The 24,767-nt window shown below is 44.1% G+C and overlaps 1 protein-coding gene across 2 annotated transcripts in view; it reads left to right on the forward strand.

Annotated features, from left to right (window-relative positions):
* The first annotated feature begins 2,399 nt into the window (after positions 1 to 2,399).
* LOC106599366 (zinc finger SWIM domain-containing protein 5) overlaps positions 2,400 to 24,767 on the forward strand; it is a 49,675-nt gene continuing 27,307 nt past the window's right edge. The window contains exon 1 of one of the 2 annotated variants that reach the window (XM_014190567.2): positions 2,400 to 2,923. In XM_014190567.2, the coding sequence (XP_014046042.1) occupies positions 2,434 to 2,923 (490 nt within the window). In that variant the 5' untranslated portion in view covers positions 2,400 to 2,433. The remainder of the gene's footprint in view (positions 2,924 to 24,767) is intronic. The other variant, XM_014190566.2, reaches the window with a different exon arrangement.

Genomic DNA, 24,767 nt, shown 5'->3' on the forward strand with positions numbered 1-24,767 from the left:
TTAATGGTAAAGGGTTTAATGTCACTATTCACAATACATATAGAGCTGTTTCCTGATCATTTTATTGAAAAACATGACTGCCATGCCATTAATTATTTTATTAGGGTTGTCACAACATTTTAATCCGTAGCCCATTTCTCCATTCAAGTTTTGGGCTTGTAGGAAAAGTCTTAATTTGAGAATTGCATTGGGATAGCCCTCTCAGAGAGCGGCCACTTGTTGGTCTATTCGAGGATAGTTGGGTTGAAGTATTAGGTTGCTATTAGGACAAACTGAATTGCTGTCATGGAGGACTGGCTTGAATTGTGAGGATGACTACACAATTAATTTTCATAACGAGGCAAATCTATTGGTTTTCTATCCAAAGTTGCAAAGGAAATGTTTGATCTATTTAATAAACAGGAGACCAGCAAAATGAATAAAACAGCATGGCGGTATAGCAGGAACACGGGCATCTAGTGGTCAAAACCTGGTACTTTAACACTACTTTATAGTAAATAATTCAAGCGACTTCAATTACTAATTTCTCAGAACAGTGGGGGAAAAAAACACCAGCATCACAGGCAATACATTACATAGTATGAAGAAGCAATATTCCAAGTCAGAGCTACTTGTCAAACATAGAGAACCAATACTGTATAATGGTTGTTGGGGTTGGATTGGCATTGGGTTTGGGGTCCGGGTGGTTTTTACTATTTTGGAGGGGATTCCTCATGTCTTACTCATTGGTAGGAATACGTTTGGTCCAAATTGGATGTTGGGTACAATATGTATTTAATATTATCTGAATTCTATAAATATAAATGGCCACTTTGGGTACTATCAGTTAGCTTAATTTCTCAGAGATCAAATTATATTTCAACAAAATAATGTTTCAGGAATGCTAATCGTATCTGTTACTAAATACATAAACGATTTCAGTGTGTCGAAATCCTCTTTCTTGTGCTTTTTGAAGTGGAACGACCCCAGGTTTTTCCATTTTCTAAGAAAATTGTGCACAAGTGCTAAAAATGATCCAATAGTCTGCAAAATAGTTATTAGACTACATATGTTATTTTTACATTACTCACAACACGTACTGTATGGCTTATAATGTGTTAATTTTATACAAAATGGGTATTTTACATATATTGGTGTATGTTGATGTTATTGGATTAATTCGCTTAACATTGTGTTATCCTCTCCTCTGTCCTGACATGTCTGTGAGTGTTTGTGAATAAGGACTCATAATTCCCAAGATCTGATAATGAATGAGTATTCTGAGGATATGTATTTGCTGGATTGGAAACATTGAGGTAAATGGTGTGAATTGAATTAGCCAGTCAGTGTCTTTGTAATTAATCTCAGTCAGTAAAATAGGCCTATACAGCCTAGGTATGGATTTAATGGAGGGAAGAGTTTTTACTACTTGGATGTGTTCATTTTATTTCCATGTCATGTTTATTTCAGAATTTTTTGAATTATTTATTTAAGACAAATTTGAAAAAGATGTGTCATCTTTTTCACTTTATAGGTCAAGGTTAAAGTTCAGGTGAGTAAAGATGTGTGTCTGTCTTAAGAGTTGCAGAGTAGATAAACACACACACACACACACACACACACACACACACACACACACACACACACACACACACACACACACACACACACACACACACACACACACACACACACATTTGAGCATTAAAAATCATATTTTCCCTAACCCCTAAACCTACCCCTAGCTTTTAACCTAACCTTCACCCCAAAAACCCTAACCTTAACCCCAAAACCCTAAACCTAACCCTTAAGCTTAACATAGCATTTGAACAAATTCAAGACCTGAAACAAGTCCTGCCATTCAAAAAAGTTACTGTTTTCCTACCTTTTCAGGACATTTGGGTGAATTGTTAGAACATTAGGGTCCACATAATGTAGGACAACAAGAACACACACACACACACACACACACACACACACACACACACACACACACACACACACACACACACACACACACACACACACACACACACACACACACACACACACACACACACACACTTAAAGAGGGGGGTAGCGGTGGTGCGTTGTCAGTGCGGTATTGCCATGTTATTGGGGAGTGTTTGTTATTGGTGGTGACGTTAAACCCCTCAACACCCAGACCCCTTCTCCGGTTTCCACTAGATAGCACAGCCACAAAGTCAAAATTGGCTATCGTAAAACATCTGAAAAACAAACATTACTTTTTTTGGTCTTAATTAAAGGTTAGGGTTCGGCATATGGTTAGCAGTGTGGTTAATGTTAGGGTTAGGTTTAAAATCACATTTAAGAAGATAAATTGTATAAATGGGCGGGGTTTATAACTTTCTGGCTGTGGTAACTTGTAACCACCTCCTCTCGGTTGTGCGATTCTGAAGCTGGTCGCCGGTCCTCAGTGTTTATCTGGTCGTCATGGCGGAGGGACGTGGAGAGCTACCGCCTCAGCCGCCGCTTCATCTATCTTTACCCCCGGCCAGCAAGCGACTGTGCTTGCGCCCGGCTCCCCGAGGGCCTGGTCCGGGGCCTGGTCCAGGTTTTCCGAACTCTCGGTTTCGCTGCCCGGAATCCCTATTGGACTGTGCGGCAAAGGCTGTAGCGGAGAAATGGGCCTTTGAGAGGGTGGAGGAGCGCTTCGAGCGGATCCCAGAGCCAGTACAGCGTCGTATAGTGTACTGGTCTTTTCCGAGGAACGAAAGGGAAATATGTATGTATTCGTCGTTTCAGTGCCGCGTCGCCGGCGAAGAGGGTCCGGCGGTAGGAACAGGGGCTCCCGTTGGATCCGGGGCTGTCCCTGGAGGGGTTACCAGTACGACGGGGGCAGCGGGCACCGGAGATGGACTGCCTTTCCGTCGGGGCATTCGGCTTTTAGAGACTGGTTGTGTGGAAAATGTCTTACAAGTCGGTAAGTGGAAGAATCACAGCACTTTTCCCCTGTCCCTCTTCTCCTCTTACACGGCTTTTCAAATTAGTCTGTGCCCCTAACTCGATCAAGGAAGCTGGCATTTAGTAATGGTATAAGTTTTTCCATGAAAACAAAAGTAATGAAAACCTGGTCTATGTTGAAGCAATTTTAGCATAAGCAGATATTAATTTGGTTCGGATCGAATTAAGTGAACGGAGTGATGTAGCCTACATTCAATTCAGATGTCTGGCTAGGCTACTCTATTTCATTAGGAAGCAGGATACGTTGATCTGTATCAGCTCAGCTGTTTAAAAATTAAAGGGCTGTCAGTTGATATTGTAGCCGTTCGTTAAGTTGTAACTATTTTTGTGGTTTTACGCACACGATTTAAAACGAAGTAACACATCCATAGCCTCGATATAGCATTGACTCGCTTCACATTACGTTGTTGAGTCGATTGAGCCGACCCAGCTATGTGCTGGCAACATTTCAGCACTTTTTTTTCCTCCCTCGTCAAGGGCTATGGAAGGCTACCTACCCTTTCCGTGCGCTGTGTGTGTGTGTGTGTGTGTGTGGTGGGGGGGTGGTGGTATAACGTATCTCCGTTAGCGGCAGTTTTACACTCTATATGTTACAACTCGATTATATGTCTTTCATTTTGATAGAGGGTACTTTATGTGAAAGACAAATACGCATATTGGATATGTTATTATAATTAAACCAACGTAAGCCGACTTGATCCAAATCCTATATCTTTTGTTTATTTGCTCGTTGGACAGGACAAAGGACTCATAGCCAATAGCAGGTCTACGGAAAATATTTACGCTGTGTAAACCACGCATTGGACCCAAGTTTGGAAGTATTCATAAAAATTGTACCTTTTGTAATTTCACAAAATAATATTTGTGCTGGGAAGCGGGAAATTTGTAGCCCCACTACTACACAATAGCTTTCCAGTTGAGATGATCGATATCCGTCTCGCATTTCCAAGGCTGCAGAATGGCAACCACTGGTTATTTCAGACAAAGGTACACTCCAGAGCCTCCTCTCTCCAACGAAATATTGTTTAATTCATGCGTCTGCCACTATAACATGTACATTTTGAAGAATTGATCATTAAAATCTAAACCTATGGAGGATTGAAATGTGTTTTAGGGACTAAACCCAATAAACATGTGGGATTACACATCCTGAGGACTGGAAAAGGAATAAACCACGTTTTTATTGGCCAATAGATGATCTGCTATAACCTATGTGGAAATGCTTTGATTTCATATTGTTTATGTACAGTATTACTTGACAATAATAAAAACACAACATATTATTATTCCATTCTAATAAAGCCTAATGTTCATCCAGGCATAAAGAAATATAATAGCCTATAGAAATATAAAATCACTTAAATTATGCAGACAAGAGACTGACAATTTGTGAACTCAGGGGATTTCTCTAAGGAAATGTGTGGCAGAGAATGAAAACAACCAATGTCATCACGGTGGAATCTGATTTGGGATTTATTTCAAAATACCAAATCAGATTCCACCGTGATGACATTGGTTGTTTTCATTCTCTGCCACACAGAGACACTTAACAGAGTTAGCAGTAAATAATTATTTTCCCCTCAAGGTCAATACAGGCCTGTGTTTACCTTTTTATTAACCAAATGGAATTTCTACGACATAGATTTTTTTTTCTCACTTGGTTTTTGTGTGATTTTTGTCCCTCTAACATTATCTATTTGTTTCTAACTAATGGCCAAAATATTTGGGGTACCTTAACACTAACAGTGTTTACAGCACCGATTCTTTCTACAAAGTGCATGCATTCCTATGGTAGAAACCAGCTACAGATGAGGGTTGCTTGTGTCTACAAAATATTTAGGATAGTTTTCTACATGCTCTATGTGACTGCCAGACCTAACCAGTTCCCTGTATGAACCTAAACTTACTTAGACTTTTCATAGAGGGTTCTGCCTGGTTCTCCAGGCCTCGGGTTGCGAGGCAGGTGGGCTGTTTATACACTAACTGCTTATATGAAGCTTTGGAGAAACATGTCATCTGTGGAACACAGACCATTTTGGTTTTGCCGTTTTAGTATCCTCAGTTAGTCTAGCTTTGACGACTGGGATTTCTTCTGACTTCTTCCTTGCTTGTTTGATAGCTCAGACAGAACATCCAACTCACAGTAATCCAAAACCTTGCTACCTGCCTTGAGACGTTTAGCCAACTTTCAGGACAGGAGCAGACCTGTTGCAAGCTCTCTGCATTGCCTCATGTCTGGCTGGCCCACCACTCTTTCTCCCCAGAATTGTTATTCACATGCTTCAACAGTAAGCCCCAAAGTCCTTACTCAGTGCATTTCATGTTTTTATTTGTGTTAACGGGCGCAAACTCCTCTGCAGTCAGGATAGTTTGCATGCAAATGCTCCAAAAATAAATGATCAGTGTTTGTATTTGAGAAATGAGTTAGTATAGGTGTGTTTAGCTGATGACAAGAATACCAGTTTGTCCCAGATACATGCCTTTGTATGGTTCATGGTAAAGTCCCTTATTGCATGTAAACTCATCATATTGCACATATTGGCCTGTGCTCATAATCTACTCAGTCAGGGCTTTAGTCATAATTAGAATAATCACAGATAGTTGTGTGTGTGTGTGTGTGTGTGTAATCCCCCCCCATCCCCCGCACATGCCTAAGCAGCCTCCTCATCGCCCCCCCACGCCAGGCAGTCTGATAAAGTCCTCAGAGAGGAGGTTCCAGCTTTGAGTCAGGCTTCAGGATTATTGGGTCATGCTTTGTTACCCAGCTGTAGAAAAAGCACTTGTTCACAGAAGGGGGAGGAGGGGGGGGGGGGGGTGAATGTTAGAAGCACGGTCCTCTCTCTACCTCACCATGTTGTTGCATAAAGCCCTAATAGGTCCCCTTCTTTGAAGCTTCACTGACTTCAAGTTTTAATGTCATGCGCACAAGTACCGTGAAATGCCTTTGTTGCAAACTCTAAACCCAACAATACATTAATCAATATCAATGTAGTACTAAAAATAACAAGGTAGAACAATAAACACACGGGAAATAAAAATACACAAGAAAGTAAAGCTATATACAGGTTCAGTTCCAATACCATATTTACAATGTGGAGGGATACTGATAGAGTGGTAGATACTGTATGTATATGGGTGAGGTGGCTAGGCATCGGGATGCATGGAAAAACAGAGAAGCAGCGTAAATGAAAATTGCATGTGAGTGCATGTGTGTAGAATCAGTATAAATGTGTGTGCATGTTACGTGTGTGTTGGAGTGTCAGTGTGCGTGAGTGTGTAGAGTCCTTTGGGTGTGCATGGAGACAGTACAAAAATAAAAACTAGAGACGCTGGGCATCTCGAGTGGCGCTTGAGGCATCACTACAGACCTGGGTTCGATCCCAGGCTGTGACACAACTGGCCGTGACTGGGAGTCCCTTAGGGCGGCGCACAATTGGACCAGCGTCGTCCAGGTTAGGGGAGGGTTTGGCCTGGGGGGGCTTTACTAGGCTGACTTCAGTCATCAGTTGAACAGTGTTTCCTCCGACACGTTGGCGCAGCTGGCTTCCGGTTTAAGCGGGCAGGTGTTAAGTTTGGCGGGTCATGTTTCGGAGGACGCATGACTCGACCTTCTCCTCCCGAGCTCGTTGGGGAGTGATGAGACAAGATCGCAAATGGATATCACGAAAAGGGGGAGGGAACGAGGCGAAGCAAAGTTTCTGCAGGATTATGCTTCAACAATTTAGCCCTTGAGATTCCTGCGAATCTGTGTGTGGCTTCTGGTCTGTAGAGAGGGTTTAAGTAAAAGGAAGTGACTGAACTTAGCCAGGTCCATTCCTAGTCATTGATGATGCACCTCAGCCGTGACTCAAACAGGAGTCACTCCCACTCTTGGGTTTTTGTGTGGCAGGGTGCAGGCCAAATTTGATCATGCCTTTTTTGGGTGCTTTGTGATTTCTTTAGAAATGAGACGTTGCAAAATAAGTAGTTTTAAACAAGTCGATTCCATGTTAAGTGCTGTGGGTAGACAGCAGTCTGTCTTTTTCTCTCTCTCCCGTTCTGTTACATTTTGGCACTTTACTTCCCCTCTACAAAATGGAAACTCTACCCATTTTTATTAATGATGATCCCACAGTGTCTGCGTTGTTTGATGGACATGCTTATCGTACAGCCTAGATTGTAAATCGGTGCCTGTCATATTGGATGTATTACTTAGCTATATAGTATCCATTATTTGTTTTAGATGCAGACACCTATTCTATAGTGCCCTAATGTTTCTAGTTGTTGTCGGGTTTTGAGGCGGAGATTAATTTGTTGCCCCTCAGTGATGTCACTACTCATAGTTAGCCCTATATATCTGAAGCTCTTTGTCTTCCCAGCGTGGTAACTGTCATCTTTGTATTCTGGGCCAAATCTTACTCAGAACCTATACAAGTTTAACAAGGGACCACTAATTCTGAGCCGTCTCCCAACGCCCAGACAGACAATATTTAATCAAGACAATTAATTCCATGCATGCAAGTTTCAAATGAAAATCAGTAAAACAAATCTGCTCTTTACACTTATTAGCAGTCTCAGGTTTGAAGGACACGGCCATTAAAAGCCTTCTCTGTCTCTGTCAAAGGAGGAAATTAATTTGGTCTGGGGAGGGGGGGTGGGGCTTAAGTATGTAAATGCTTTAATCAGGGGAGAGCGCAAAATGTTCATTCTGATAGAGAAAGGTACACACACACACACACACACACACACACACACACACACACACACACACACACACACACACACACACAGGCTCTATAGTAGCTAGGCCTACACAATGTTGTTATGAAGTTGTAGGAATGTGTTATGTGAGCTGTAGTGTCTGAGACTGAGTACAGACCATGTAGAAGAGGGACCATGCTGACTATAGCTATCCTCTTACATACCACATATATTCTCCCCCGGGCCCCCAGTACTGCTGCTTGTTTCCATGTGTTACAGTGGAACTAAACGATAACCAGCTACAGCACCATTCACATTCCACCCCTCTCATCTAACATGTGTTGTCTGTAGTGGTTTCATAGCAACGCTTTACCTTGGGCCCTGTACATTCTCACATACTAAAAATCAATAGTAAGTGAAGTTGCCTTTGCTGTTGATGCCCACCGCCTGCCTGGCGATACCCTCTGATTGACTTTATCAGTAATACACACTGCTCAGCACAGATCGCACGTATCTTCACGTGGGATCTGAATACAACAGGTAGACCTTACCGGAAATGCTTACTTACAAGCCCTTAACCAACAATCCTGCATTAAAAAAAAAAGTAACACACTAAAATACCAACAACGAGGCTATATACAGGGGGTATAGGTTAGTAATGTGTATGTAGGTAGGGATAAAGTGACTACGCATAGATAATAAACAGTGAGTAGCAGCAGCGTTAAAAAAAAAAGGGGTCAATGCAAATAGCCCAGGTAGCCATTTTATTAATTGTTTAGCAGTCTAATGGCTTGGGGGTAGAAGCTGTTAAGGGCTTTACGGGCCTGACTTATGTAAGAGTGGTAGAACATGGGGCTACAGGGACCAATGGGTTTATTCATTCCACTGTCTGTCACTGATTTGTAGCTTCCACCACATTGATAGGCTGGCTCTACCTCCGAGCCTCGGCCCAGGGGTAAGGTTTACATATCACCTCTTCTCCACTCCTCTCTGGCTGCCGCGGCCGGGCCCCGTGCACATACCTGCTGATGTGTCGTGTGTCAGTCACTAAACATGCCGCCTTTATGGGTTTTATTGGAGCTAACAGCTTGCCGTAGCGCACGCATGCACTGTTCCCTGATCAAACGCAAAACACAGGCTCGAGAAAATAACTGTAAAAGTTCCTATTGAAGTCGTCATGCCTCTATGGTGAGCTGTTAGTTCCTCACACCAGCAGGTATGTATTGTACGCTGATCACAAGGTGGCTGCTGCTGCATTGTGACTCATTGTGACCAGTTTAGAGATTATTATTGAGCTACATTCAACCTCAAACCGCCGGTCACGTTTATTATATCTACATGGAGCCAACAGGTTTTCTGCCTCTTCCTGGACGAGAGACAAATGTGTAATAATGTTTGAGGTGGATTTTATTTTGGATTCGCGTTTGGCTGTGGTGTATCGTTGTCATTGTAAGATGAGCATACAGGGAAAGCTGCTAGACTTGAAAGAGTAAGCCCCCAGACAGGTCTACTGTGGCCTCATTTGGTTGTAATTGCCTAACAAATGCAAAAGAACACCAGGGGTAACAAAAAGCCAAGGAATGGAAAAAGCGGTTGTGATACACAATTAAATTGAATAGAGAGTAGGGAGAGATCATCAACTCATATCCTGGGCTGCTATAGGATTGTGCGTAGCCAAGCAAAAAATCCCAACGCCTTCCTTTCTGTCCCAGTCTTCACATTTTGCCGTAGTGTGGCATCTGAGCTGGGAATGTAGCATAAAACTGGGAGAGGAGGAAATGCAGCCACAGAGCAACTAGCCTCTCCCATACAAGCCTTTTATCCAGCTGAGTTTTTGTTTTGCTGGGGGGTTTTGTGGCCAGTTCACATGGAAACTTAATTTTCTCCGTCTGGACTGCAGGGAAGGATAATGTATTGAAGAAAGGGTCAACTCTCCTGCCAAAGGGTAGAAGACACAAAGAAAAAGGAGAGAGAGAGGCCTCTGTGCAGTCAGCTATGTGTGAAACACAATTTTTTATTTATTTAACCTTTATTTAAGTCAGTTAAGAAGCGTGGTAGAACATGGAGCTTGTGCTCCCAGTTAAGAACAAATTCGTATTTACAATGACGGCCTACAATAGGTTAACTGCCTTGTTCAGGGACAGAATAACAGATTTTTACCTTGTCAGCTCGGGGATTCGACCCAGCAACCGTTCGGTTACTGGCCCAACGCTCTAACCACTAGGCTACCTGCCGCCACTTAGCACATTTCTGATGGGGAGACAGAGATTGTTGTTAAGATGTTTTAGCTTTTGGTGCACTTTAAGATCCTTGCTTAATTTTATTGACTCAAAATCCATTTCCAGTGTTTCACTGAATGAATGTGCTACATCTGTTTTTACTGAATATTGATCAAAACGAACCGATTCCATGCATGGTCTGGCCACAAAGTAGTGGTCACATTTGCACACATTTGTTTTCCGAAGCCACTTGATGCCCATTTGTCTGTCTGGGCTTTTTTATTAGATTCCGTCTGAGTTTAATGTCAGTATTCCCCTCATTGTTTCTTATTGAAATTCCCCTCATTGATTGAATTAGTTGTCTTTACTGGAAGCTGAAGGTATGGTTCAAGGATATCTCTACTAATGGCTGTCCATATAAATGATAAACTATGGCCCTGTCTCTGTACTTTGATTGCTCTAGAGACTGAGGTATGCGCCCTAAATGGCACCCTATACTCTATATAGTGCATTACTTTTGATTATGGCCCCTGGTCGAAAGTAGCGCACCATGTAGGGTATAGGGTGCCATTTGGGGCGCATGCCTGGGATGAGGCACAGATTGCAAGATGAGCATCAAGGATTTTCTCAGCCAATTAGATTTGACCTTTTAAATCTGTCCATTAGAGCTGTGTTCAGTCACCTTTGTTTGTTCTGTGAGGAAGAGCAAATGGGTAAATCCATTTGAATTCAATCACTTTTTGACAGCACCCCTTTTGATTTGAACGAAACCTTCCATAACCATTTGCCCATTGTAGAAGTGCTCAGAAAGGGGCTTTTCAGACCTGAATGCCAAAACATTCATGTGCTAAAGGTGCTCAAAGTTGACCAATTTTGCATACCCCACCATACCATGAGACATCCATGTCTTCATCACTGGAAAAGATAAACAGCAGAGATTTGATATAATTTAAAAGCTTACAAACAGGGTTGTTTGATAATTTATTGGGGGGGAAAAGTTCTTAAAAAAATGTAATTTTGTAATCTTAAACGTCAATGATCTAAAAACCTGTGAACCCTGTGTCACCCCCATATTCAAATATGTTGCAGTTTAGACCTTCATTTACATACCCTCAGATTATGTAAAGTAGGGTCTAAAGCCCAAATAACACGGAAAGACGGCGTCAACATTTGCGTGCGAGAATAGAGAGAGTCAATTTACATACACTGGTTAGCGGTTGCCAAAGTAACTGTCATGAGAATCCATAATAAATAGCAGTGGTGCAAAGTACTTAAGTAAAATAATTTAAAGTACTAGTTCTTTGGGGTATCTGTACTTTACTACTTATATTTTTCACAACTTTTACTTCACTACATTCCTAAAGAAAATATTGTACTTTTTACATTTTCCCTGACAACCCAAGGAACTCGTTACATTTTGAATGCTTAGCAGGACAGGGAAATGGTGAAATTGATGCACATATCAAGAGAATGCGTGGTCATCCCTACGGCCTATGGTCTGGCGGACTCACCAAACACAAATGCATCTTTTGTAAATAATGTCTGAGTGTTGGGAGTATGCCCCTGGCTATCCGTACATTTTAAAAACAAGAAAATGGTGCTGTCTGCTTTGCTTAATATAAGGAATTTGAAATGATGTATACTTTTACTTCTACTTTTGATACTTAAGTATATTTTAGCAATTTACATTTACTTTTGATACCTAAGTATATTTCAAACCAAATACTTTTACTTAACTTAATAGATGTAAAAGTATCTATACTTTTACTCAAGTATGACAATTGGGTACTTTTTCCACCACTGATAAATAGTTGTATTTGTTATGTTCGCTATGTAGCCCTTGTGAATTATTGTTGTCTGTTCCTTTTGACTCGCCCGTAACACGCGCTCCAGCAGGTATATTTCACTGGTCATCCCCAAAGCCAACTCCTCCTTTGGCCGCCTTTCCTTACAGTTCTCTGCTGCCAATGACTGGAACGAACTGCAAAAATCACTGAAGCTGGAGTCTTATATCTCCCTCCCTAACTTTAAGCATCAGCTATCAGAGCAGCTTACTGATCATTGCACCTGTACATAGCCATCTGTAATAGCCCACCCAACTACCTCATCCCCATATTGTTATTTATTATTTTGCTCCTTTGCACCCCAGTATCTCTACTTGCACATTCATCTTCTGCACATCTATCACTCCAGTGTTAATGCTAAATTGTAATTATTTCGCCACTATGGCCTAATTTATGCCATACCTCCCTAATCTTACTACATTTGCACACACTGTATATAGATTTTTCTATTGTGTTATTGACTGTACGTTTGTTTATCCCATGTGTAACTCTGTGTTGTTGTCTGTGTCGCACTGCTTTGCTTTATCTTGGCCAGGTCGCAGTTGTAAATGAGAACTTGTTCTCAACTGGCCTACCTGGTTAAATAAAGGTGAAATATATATATTTTTTAAATCTATGTCCTATAGGAGCCACCTAATAGACCCGAGCAGTTTATAAAGAATTGAACTAGTCTCGTTCTTTCTACATAACAGTATTCTCTCTTGAAATTGGAGTTTCCCAGCCATAGCCTGCCTAGGCTATATGCCTGTGATCGAAATCAACACCGGCAGGCATAACAGTATTGTTTTCAAATATGTATTATTGGCACTGGCAGCATTATTACACTAAATAGATACTTTTTAACTATACATTTCACTATTGCAGATGTAACAATGCACAAGCAGTCTATTTGCTTCGCGTAGCCATGAGAAAAGAATTTGAATTTGATGGCGTTGAGACTCGCGGCCTGTCTGTTCTCTCATTCACAACTATGCATTCTAATTCCAGCGTACACGTTCATTAACACACGGGAAAAATAAATGCCGTTTTTAGATACTTTACATTAAAGGTTAAAAAAAGGTCAATTTGTATATATTTTTTTAAATCTTGAAATTCGAACAGTTTTTAAGCTTTTAAATGATATCATACTCAACCGTTTATCTTTCCCAGTGATGAAAACATGGACGCCTTATGGTATGGTGGGCAAAATGGGTCAACTTTGAGCCATCTCCTGAATGTTTTGGCATTCAGGTCCAGAAAGTCCCTTTCTGATCACTTTTTCCATGAGCAAACATGTAAGGAAAGTTTTGTTTAAATCTAAAGTGATTCTGTCAAAAAGTGATTGAACTCGTATGGATTTACCCAAAGGTCAATGTCACAGACCAATGTCACAGACCAATGTCATAGACCATGGGCCTTTACAGTTCTAACTCTTCAACCTTTCGGTAGAAATGAAACCATTTCCCCCCAGACCTGAAAGGCAATGAGTAATGCTATTTGTAGTAATTTGAACAGATTTTGATTAGAAACAGACAGTTTCCCTTTAACATTTTGTCTTACAAAACAGCCAGTTACTATTGCAATGGTCACATGTGGTGCACTGAGGGCTTGACAATGCAGTGCTATTACTATAAACAAGACAGAAACTGCAGCCCATAGCAATTCATTGTGGAGCGCATTAGCATGCTGTTCTGTAAAGCCTTTTCCAGTTGTCATAGGAAATGTCTCTTCAGTGCTTCAGCATTACAATTGCTGATCGTTAAGCGAGACAAAAGAGAATAAAATGACAATGTGAATTATGTGGATTCCACCTCTGTGGCCTTGAGTTTAATGGTAATTTGTCCAAGCCGACCGTGTCCTCTCCGAATTCATAGGTGTTCATGTGAGTGAGGTGTTTTACAGATGAAAACAGCCTATTATCGTAGAGCTTTAGAGTCTGCTAGCAACTCTACGCTAGCATCGCTCTGTTGTCAGTTTTTAGGTCGACGCCAGAGACAGGGGGAGTGAATATCTAGGTCTAGGTGATTCAGAGTAGTTAAAGCCAGTTCCTGTTTTTGCTTCGAAAAATGGTACTCCCTATTAAATATTAATAGCCTCCTCAAGCTAAACACTTGCCTCTCTCACTCTCTCTGCCTACCGGCTCTCTTTTTCAATATGGGCTAATGACAGGCCTGTGTTTCCCTGCAGTGGCTCTGCTGATACGGCCCATTAGGCACTTGGTTCTCGCAGGCAGGCAGCTGAATGAACAGATGACTGCAGAAAAAAGGGGTGGAGGGCAGAGGAGGAGTGGGGGGAGAGGGAAGGAAAAAAGAACTAAAAGGCAAATATGAAAGGCAGAGTAAATAAGCAACCTGTCACCTCCCCCACAAGTGATGACAAAAAAGCTAAAGTGCCCCGGCGAAGGAAGCTGGCAACAGAGACACCTCATTAGGCTCCCCCAGCTCACCCTGAGACTCTGCACAGGAGGGAGGAAGTACCACACCATGCAAAGTGCAGCGGCAGACAGACACGCCAACATGCAGAGGGAGAGAGTGGACAGGACAGCCAGCTCCCCTCTCCGCCCGCCCCTCCTTCCCCATCCTGCAACATGATTAATGTGGGCAACATCTGCAGGGCTTTGTCTGGACCCCTAGCCCCCTCGCTCTCTTTTACCACCCCCTAACCCCAAGTTGCACCACTTCCCCTCAAACTTCCTGGCCTCGCCCGGTCACTCGGCTCCAAAACAAAGGTGCTGCAGCGCAGTCTGGAAATGTAATCCAACATGGCCTCTGACTGATGCCCTGCAGTGGAAGGAGACAGAGGTGAAACTTACTGGATGTGTCAGAAATAGCACCTGATTCCCTATGTAGTGCACTACTTTTGACCAGGGCCTATTTGTCCTGGTCAAAAGTAGTGCATTATATAGGGAAGAGTGTGCCGTTTCAGATGGAGCCATTGGCTTGGCACAGTCCAGCCATTTCAGATGAAGTACAGCCCCACCCCCCGTTATGAAACCAAACCACAAAGTTGGCTGTATAAGCTCAGCTCAGGAAGTACATTATAGTGACTCCTCTGGACATTTATAGATGGTACTGGTATTCCCCTGTCATTTATACCGAACCGGTACTTGAGAACACACTCTCTCCCCTCCACCCGGGGTGGGTGTGTGTGTGTGTGTGTGTGTGTGTGTGTGTGTGTGTGTGTGTGTGTGTGTGTGTGTGTGTGTGTGTGTGGTTCAATGGAGGGAATTCTGCTAGTTGTCATGGTGTAACAGGATCAGTTGGCCTCCACCCTAGAGCTCCAGCCTTTCCCATACTGGGCCATTGTGGAGCTGTTAGTAGGAATGGCTGCCTGACCTTGACTGCTGTACTGCCTCAGTGGGCCGGGCTGGGCAGAGGCCCCACTGGCTCCAGAGCATGACTCCCATCAGGTCTGTAATGCCCACACCCACTACCACCACCTCAATCCCTAAACTCCTCTTACTGAGCACATCATTATTATAAAAAGCAGTAGTAAGGCTGTTTATAAGCATGGATACTACATTTAAGCAATAAGGCCCGAGGAGGTGTGGTATATAGCCAATATACCACGGCTAAGGGCTGTTCTTAGGCACGATGCAACGCAGCCTGGACACAGCCCGTAGCCGTGGTATATTGGCCATATACCACAAACCCCTGAGGTGCCTTACTGCTATTAAAAACTGGTTACCAACATAATTAGAGCAGTCAAAATGAAAGTTTTGTCATACCCGTCTGATATACCACGGCCGTCAGCCAATCAGCATTCAGAGTTCGAACCACCCAGTTTATAATTGACATTATATTCTGCATACACATTAAAGCCCAGTTATTGACTGACAGGTAACCCACAGGTAAGGTTTATGCAGTAAGTAATGCAGAGCGAGCAAGGCCACAGCCACTAACTGGTCAATCATTCATCAGCACTCCTCCACAGCCACTTATTGAAATTTGAAATATGTTTTTTTTGTGGTTAATAACTACCATTAGTAGTTACTCACAGCCGTAGAAACATTTCAACAATTAGGCCAGGCAGGCCGTTTGAATCAATGGTGCCATGTGAGCACTGAATGGCATGTTAGTTTTAGTGTTTTCAGGGCGTGTAAGTAGCTAGCTAAATACAGTAGTCCAACTTGTTCTGTTGACACTGTTGCTGTGGCGGGGTTGAGGGTAGAAAATAAGCGATATCTTCTCTCTGGCATCATATATTGGACTTCCCTTCCCCACAGTCGCAATCCCACTGTATCCCTCCACCACCACTATTGATTTAAAATTCAAATTTTCACCTAGTTTCATTTTGCCTCAGAAAAGAGGGGCGGGGCGCGCTAAGCACTTTTTGTGCTGCGGCAGCAGAAAGAAGCAGCCAGTGTGTGTGTCTGTAAATCAGTGTTGAAAGTGTTGTGCGTTATCTTGGGGGTGGAACTGCCTGCTGCAACAATAGGATTAAAGCACAACGGATGAAAGAAGCAATTAAACATTATGCGATCAGATACCCTCAAAGGCACTTTATTTCTGAAGTTCCCTCTCTCCTAATACAGTCTTTCATATCCTCTTGAGCCATAGGGGTAGTGGTGGGTAGTAATCTGTAAGGTTTCTGACAGGTAGACACATGGCTTGATGAAGGGACCAGGCTGTGAGCTCTGGAACATATTTCATGCTGGCTGGATGACAATAGTATTGCAGTGATAAAGAGAATACATTAATGTCAATTCAGACACCATGTCTGAACCAATCATTTTCCCTTTTTCTGACTCCCTCTGATGCTGTGAAGGCCAGATAAGAACTTTCAACGTGAAGTGTGTGTGTGTCTTTTTTACAATTGTTCCGCAATCTCTTACCTTTATGTCAAATGATAAACTATTACTTTGACTCAAATGTGATATTAGTCCTCATGGAAACTGGACCTATACAGAGAACATAGCAGAATGATAGATTTATATGGCAGTACATTGAGGTTTAGAATGATAGATTTCTATGGCAGTACATTCAGTATCCTCAAGTGATCCAATCTGGCAGCCCCGTACACCATTTGTTTTCATCAACAGTAAATGCCGCATTATCCTAGAGCCACACAAAGGCTGGCTGATGAAAGGCTATGGCTGTGCCCTTGCTCATCACACACCCAACTGAACCTGGCTGAAAACAGGTGTCCCTCCCTGACCGACCATGGCTACATGGGGCTGGGGAGACGAGGTTTCACACTGAAAGAGAGAGGAAAAAACATTTACGGAAATATTCATGACCGCTACCTTTCATCATCTCTTGATTCTGGGGGCTGTGAAAAGGAGAGCGTGAGAGAGAAAAAAAGGAAAAACGTCAAGTAAATCAGTGAGTGATTGAAGAGGCCTTTCCTGGATAATTCTGTTTGATTGGAGTCTCAGGCTGTCATTACTGACCCTGTCCAACACGGAGAGAAGGAAGGTCTCTCTCTCTCTCTCTCTCTCTCTCTCTCTCTCTCTCTCTCTCTCTCTCTCCACACCACAGCCCTCACCCTGGCCCTTTTGTCCTCTCCTCATCTTCCTTCCCTAGTCACCTCCTTTATTCTGTCCATCACGGCTGGGCCCTGACATTAGAGGTAGCAGGAACCTTTACACCCTGATGGTGATGCTGGAGCTCACCTTGGGCATAATGGTGTCAGTTATTTCCTGCTTTCAGAATGATAGGTTTCCGATAATTGTCTTCTGTGAAAAGCATTTTAAACATTGTTTTGACCATATTAACGGAAGCCATGCACAGATTAAGTGTGACTTCCTATGTGGTTTCCTTGTGATTTCACCTGTTTTCCGTCTACTTTTGTCCTATCTGTCACACGTACCCATACACTTGAGGAAACAGGCTATTAGGCTCCATTTTAAGTTGTTTATCTCCTCATTAACACGCTCAACAAGCAAAACAACAACACATACGTTTGTCTAATTCTGGATAATCCAGTCCTATTTTAGTGTGGTGTCCTTTTGTGTGTCAGAACAGTCTTCCTCCGTTTTGAAAGTGTGCCATGCTATCCACAAAAGCAGTCATGCAGGGAACTCCCCTGGGTAATGCAGTCTGTAGTCCAGTAGTGCTGCTTTGGATCATATGTTCCAATAACTACCATCAGACCTGCTCAATTGTCCAGTCCCACCCCTTCCTCCCTCCCTGCCTTTCTGTCAAGTCCAACATAATTGGGCCAGCCAATCACCTAGCTAATTGTGCTACTAACCTTATCTCTCCTCATTACTACTGGAATTGACCTAGTAAAGTACAGTAGAATAGTCTTTCTGTTGCTAGGTGACTTTGAGGCCACCGCTAGTAAAAAAAAAGAGGGCTGTCCTGCTACTGCTAGCCTTGGTTAGTGATTCAAGCTTTAAAGAATGTCTTTGACATAGAAGACTATACAACCAGCTCATATTTCCATTCAGTACCACTGTCTGACAGTGGACACTACTCCAGGACGCTATACCTGAGGTAGAAGTAAGACAAAGCTAATGCGTGAGTTAATCTCTTAGCCTCTCTCGTATTCCCAGTAGTCCTCCTGGTCATGTCTTTCTGGGGAAAAGGGGTTTTCCCTCCCTGTCTCCCTGCTCTCCCTCGGGTCCTCGCGTCCCATAGGGGTTAAACCCGCCTCAAATGGCGCACATGTGTCATAAACACTCACTGAGCTTTGAAGTCAACTGCCTCTCAATTTCCCCCAGTTTGCAAACCTAGAGGCCTCTTTTGTATATCAAGCAGCCTTTGTGCCAGCCCCAACTTCAAAGTATGCAGTTTCACTCCAGTTATGGAACACTGGATTCCTATTAAAGTAATGTCAATGGTTTATAACATAACAGTGGATATTTAACCCCAGCCGCCCGTTTACGAACTAGCCTTTTGATGCTGCTTGGCTATTTTCCACCCTCACCAGTTCGTCATCCCAATGAGCGTTCAACTCCAGAGGCTCCATTTTTAGACATAGGCTACTGTTGTTTCATGATATGACTATTGTAGATTTCAGATAGTTACAGAACTAGAAAGTCTTTCAACAGCCAAGGTAGACCGCTAGGTCACAGCCACTCTGAAGTGCACCCAGGAATTTGCCCCCGGGCGGATTTTTTTTTCCTGTCTGATTTGTGTTCTGTCCTTGATGATTGGACGGAGAAAAAAAATCCCCCTCTCATCAAATCCCTCTATTAATATCTGCAGAGCGCCCCTCCCCGCCTGCCTAGCCTGCATTATTAACAAGCCCTCTCCCAATTAAGATGGATGAGACTGCTCTTGAGGGTATTTGTTCAGGTAAGATCTCTGATTAGCATATCTGATGGATCTGCCTTCACACACTGATTAGAACCTTCCCAGAGGCCCCGGGGCCACTTTAAAGGAACAACTGCACAAATTAGACTTAGACCTAGAGCACACTGGGTTGCTAAAGTAGCCTGGCCACCAATGACTGTACCCCAACCCCCTGGGCCCACTTAGCCCAACCCCAGCCCCACTGCTGCCTGCTCCCCTTCTGTGAAGAAGCTGGCTTTTCATTCATTCATTTCTTATTAGGACGTGTATAACAGGATTAGCCTTCTTAGTATTTGGGAGCCAGTGTAGAGAGTCCCTCCCCTCCTACCACTGTAACAGTGAAGCTCCCTCCTGCAGACAATGTGTGTGTGTGTGGCTGCTAAATGAGGCCAGTGCTATAGGAGAAGGAAGAATCTCCTGTGTGTGGGTGTGTGTACAGGCCAGATGGGACCTGAGCTGCCAGCCATGAGACGAGCTCTCCTCCTTCCTTTAGGAGTGTGGGAGGAGACAAGCTTTCTCATTGGGCCAAGTGTAATCCTTCTAGCACGGCTTGGATACTAGCCCTCTGTGTTTGCCAGCTCCAACGCATATCATTTCAGGATATAGTACGTCAGCCTCTGCTTGTGGCTGATTAGCCACACGTTCAAAGAATAGGCCTACCTCGTAGACAGAGTGAGGCCTGATAATGTAATCAACACAATGCCCAACCCAAATAGTCATGCAATGTAACCTATTTTTGGCGGGTGCTTTGCACTTCTCAGGATAATGCTTAATCTTAGATATTGGCCCATTCTAAGAAGGCCTACTTAGATTCTCTTTGTTTGGGCTGAGTTGCTGAAGGGCTCAGTAGTAGGCTGGCTAATCCTCCTCCAAATCTATATGTCGATACGTGTCGGAGTCGAGTGATCTGAACAGCACTCACCCTCCGTCCGTCTGTCCAGAAATGGGGAGAGGGACAACACGGTGTGGTTCTAAACTAGTTAAACTGGTTTTAGTTGGGCCTGTGGAATGCGTCCGTGTGTGTGCACATGCTCGTGCATGTACGTCTGTGTCTTCAGTGTGTGAGCCAGGGTTGACCTGATTGCAGCAGATAGAGCCACTCAGTAATCTACTACCCCACCTGCCTCTAATCTAGTTCTGTGTGCTGCTGCCCGTGCCTGGCAGGCAGCTAGCTGTAGCTAACCCCTTTGTTTTGTTGTCAGGTACTGCAGAGGCTAGGCTAATGAAACCCAGTCTGGTTAGCACTGCTCTCTGCCTGCTCCCTGCTTCCTAATGCCTGGCACGGGGGAAGAGCAGCCAATTAATAGCTACTGCAAAACCTTGTTTCTGGAGCACGAGGCTAACTGTCTGTCTGCATGGAGCATGAGGCTAACTGTCTGTCTGCATGGAGCATGAGGCTAACTGTCTGTCTGCATGGAGCACGAGGCTAACTGTCTGTCTGCATGGAGCACGAGGCTAACTGTCTGTCTGCATGGAGCACGAGGCTAACTGTCTGTCTGCATGGAGCACGAGGCTAACTGTCTGTCTGCATGGAGCACGAGGCTAACTGTCTGTCTGCATGGAGCACGAGGCTAACTGTCTGTCTGCATGGAGCACGAGGCTAACTGTCTGTCTGCATGGAGCACGAGGCTAACTGTCTGTCTGCATGGTGCCTGGTGGAGCATGGAGATGGGCTGAGCTGTTTATCTTTGCTGTGCTTTCACAAAGGAGTTTGGTTCAAAATACTGAAAAACATTATGTTGTGTTGCGAGGTAGTTTAGAATGTTGCACTCTGCAATGTTATTGGAAGAAAGTTATTTCTTCTTTAACAGAATATCAAAAGCTTTTCCTCCTCGTGATTCTCTTGTTCTTATTCCAGTCGTGGCCTGGCTGTGTTATTATTTTATTGTTTTAACCTTTATTTAACTAGGCAAGTCAGTTAAGAACAAATTCTTATTTACAATGATGGCCTACCCCGACCAAACCCGGACGACGCTGGGCCAATTGTGCGCCGCCCTATGTCATTGGCTGTGTTGCCAGCCGTCCACTATAGCCCACCAGAGAGCTTCTTCCTTTACCCTCCGACTAGTGATAATAGAATTGGCCTCACCCCCAGATACACAACACACTAGCACACTGCCTCTTGTCCCGTTCTCCTTCCCTGCCCTTCTCTCTCTCTTTCTCGCTCTTTCTCTCTCTCTCTCTCCTCTCTCCTTAAATGTTCCGTTTTTTTCTTCTTTGTATTGTAATGCCGGAGCTTGGCTCATTGCCCAGTTTCATCCATTGATGTCGCTTTCCCCTCCCTCTTCGGTCCGCCCTGTCTCCTCGCTCGCTCCCTCCTTCCCTTCCTCCCTCTGTTTCAGCAAAGTCCAAACTCTCCTCTTGCTGTTGCTGTGGCGAGGGAGGCAGCATGCCTCTTTGGAATGCAAACATGCACATTCCTACACGCACACACACACACACACACACACACACACACACACACACACACACACACACACCGAACCCAGCAGACACAGTGCCCTGGCAGCTCTGTGGGTCATTGTGTTTGGCACGTGGCCCTGGGTAGGGGGTGTGCCACCACCCTGCATCCCCTCTACCCCCTGCCTGACTCCACTGGGCCTTGGCAGACAGCTCCTGCTGAGTAAGGAACGGAGCCTCTCTCCTGCTCTCTGTCTGTATCCAGGCTAAATTGATAGGCAGCTGCCCACTTCTACAACCATACCCATGATTTAATATTCTGCAGGGCTATGGGGAAACTTTCATTACCACACCCATGTGGTGTGGGAGTTCCAAGACTTTCTCTCCCTCCCCCTTAAGCACATTATTTTTTTTGCTTCCTCCTCCATGAGTTAATTATTTTCGCAAAATACCTACGTTTAATCTAGTTGTGGGATCGACTTTCTCCCCCTCATTTCACATAGTAGCCCTCCCCTTCCCTGGCTCTCCTCTCCAGGCGATATGTCTGAACAGACAGAAACAATTCAAGGGGGAGCTTCCTGGCTTTCGATACCCCACAGCATAAAGGGGGTTTCACAATCCACATTCACATCCACATTCCTGAGCATAGTGGTGTATGATCCTCTTCCATGTGTGGGTTTAGGCTGAGCAGTGTAGCGTGGCCGGTCGCTGCGTGCCGATACAGGAAGAAGCGCTAAGCTGAGATTTGAGAGAGAGATACATAGTAGAAGGTTGCCTGGCTCTCAACTAAGTGTGTGTGTGTGTGTGTGTGTGTGTGTGTGTGTGTGTGTGTGTGTGTGTGTGTGTGTGTTTAATTACCTGGTGCTAGTAGTGTACTGTAGTACTAATAGCGGTGTTGTTACTGGAGTGGCCAGTGTTTGTCTAACAGCCTGCCCGGTCCTAGTCAGGTCTGTAATCAGGTAAAAAACGATGTTTTAATAACAGGGTGGGAGAAGGCAGCTAGCCAGCCTAGAGCTTTTCTTTTGCCCATTCCTCCCATTTATTCACTTTGGTGAAGGAAAACAAAGAGAAAGAAAACCTATTTGAAAAACATCCCCACTTCTCACAAGGAAGGAAGAGAAAGTAGTTTGAGTACGGACCCCGTTGAAATCAGGCTTTTCTGTTTTGCTGTATCCCCCAGCTAACAGCTAACTCCCCCAAGGACGACCACCGACGTGTGCCAAGTCAGGCGGGTCCAGCTGGCGCTTGCCCAGTCCACAACGTACGTTGTTGTTAGGGCTTGGTGTCTTTTTGTGATGGCAGCGACCTTAATGTGAAGAGGGAGGGACTGGGAGGAGGTGAACAGAACAGCCCTGTATTATAACTAAGCCATGTAGTTGAGATTACTGTGCCACTGTGGTTAATGGCACCTGAAAGAAAACAATGTCGCCACCGTCCGAAGCTAGTTCAGGTTATTACCAGCAAAGAATTCCATATAGTATCCAATCAGAAAGTAGCTCATTTATTGGATCTCTGTATTACATAATAAAGAGACCGAATGTCAGGAAAAGTTTCTCAGTTTCATTATTCGGTGGAGAGGAGGCGGGTTCAAGCCAAATCAGGGAAGTTGATTTGCTGGCTGTCTCTCTGTGGTGACCTCTCATAGGTGAGGCTCTTTAACCAGTCTGGAGTGCTGCTTTATGAATATTCACCACAGTATCCCCGGTGACCAAAGCAGTGTTTTAAATCTACATAATTTGTCTTTAAGTGCCTTTCAGATGGCCTTTTCCTTTCTGTCGCTCTCCGGAAAAGGAGCCATGCTTATTAATCAAGCTCTCTTTGTGCGAGAACGCTACGGCTGGTCCAAAAGCTACTCAAAACGCTTCTGCTGGATGAAGGCACAGGTCATTTTTAAAGCACTTGTATCAATGTCCATTCTCTTCAAGTAGAGCTTAAATGAGAAGCATTGGAGTACGGGGGGGGAGCTGTGGAGCGAATGGTAGCTAATAGGTGTATGTAGTGGAGTGTATATTTGAATTACTCACACGTAAGAGTTCTAGCTTGTCTAATGATAGTTGGTGTTTCAGGTTCTCTCCGGCACTGCAGCATGACACACACAGCTCAGTTCTTGGATTTCCACACTGGCCATGCTTGTTTTTACTGGAACCCATTGTCTACACATCCAGAATTGTAAAGCTTGCATCATTGTTGGTTTAGTCTTAAGTTGTCTTTCTCCACTGGCCTATCTGGCCTATTGTTTTGATTGTTTTTTGGGGGGGTGTGCCTATCAATACAGGCATCGCAGCCTAAAGGGCACTGAATGCATATACCTCCCCCCCGACTCTCTGATCTGCCACCCCGATGACATGGCCTCTGTCTGCCCTGAATGGAGCGCCATGGAAGGCTTCTATTTACCCATAGACATGGCATACAATGCAGAGCCGTCTATGTGGAACGAGAGGAAGAGAAAGAAATAGTAAGCAGAAACCAGGGAACATACCAACCAACGCTCCTATTACGGCGCAGGCTCACATGCTTGGTAGCTTATTGGGAGACAGAGAACTACGTCGCCTCCGTGCAGGCTAGTTTCTACTAATGATGTCCTTCTGTCTGTGTGGAATCTGGTACTTTAGAGTGGGGGTCCGGTGGGTCCATAGAGCGGGCTAGCTTTGTGTCCGTCAGTGCTCCCCTTAGAGGGGCTGTCACTGGTGAGCTGCTCTTTTTCAGAGTGTCAGGGCCATGTGAATGAACGGCTCTCTAGCGATAAGGCCTTTTCTTTGTAAACAGAACAGAGCCAAAGTGCATTGTGTGGTATTGTTTACTGAGCCTTGCCTTTTTATTCTGGCTGCATGCGCATGTGTGAACGTTTGACATTATTTGGTGCGGGCCTGAATGGGCTGGTGTCAGTTTTTGTCCTGTCCCCCAGGTTATTGAGTTCACTTGTTTTTGTGCTCTGAAATAAACTGACAGCAAAGACAAATCCCCTGTTATAATCTTTATAATATGGACGCCACATGTTGGTGTTTTCTGCTGGAGAGAGAGACTGATATTTCACTTACTGAATCCGGTGGCAAATATCACAAAGATACAAGTTCAGTTTAGAGGGACTGTGAAATTACCATTGCATTGTTGAAATGGCTACTTTGCCACGGACACAGTTATAGCGTTTCTCCCACATTGCAATGCTCCGGTGGCTCAGTGATTGACAGAAAGGAATAACATGGGTGATGTAATCTAACCAGGGACTTGGGATTCTGTCTGTCTTTTGTAGGAGCCTCTTCCAATCCTAACACTCCCCAGCACACACTACCCATTCAAAGGTCCCAGCCAAAACCAGCCTGTCGCACCCTCTCACTAAATAACATCCCGCTTCACCGCAGTGCTGGGTAACCGGGAGCGAGTGTGTTCCGAGCGCCATCAATGCCTTTTGGCACCCCCCTGTTGTCTCCGGATCTCCTTTC

This window comes from Salmo salar, chromosome ssa03, assembly GCF_905237065.1.
Source record: "Salmo salar chromosome ssa03, Ssal_v3.1, whole genome shotgun sequence".
NCBI classification, from domain to species: Eukaryota; Metazoa; Chordata; class Actinopteri; order Salmoniformes; family Salmonidae; genus Salmo; species Salmo salar.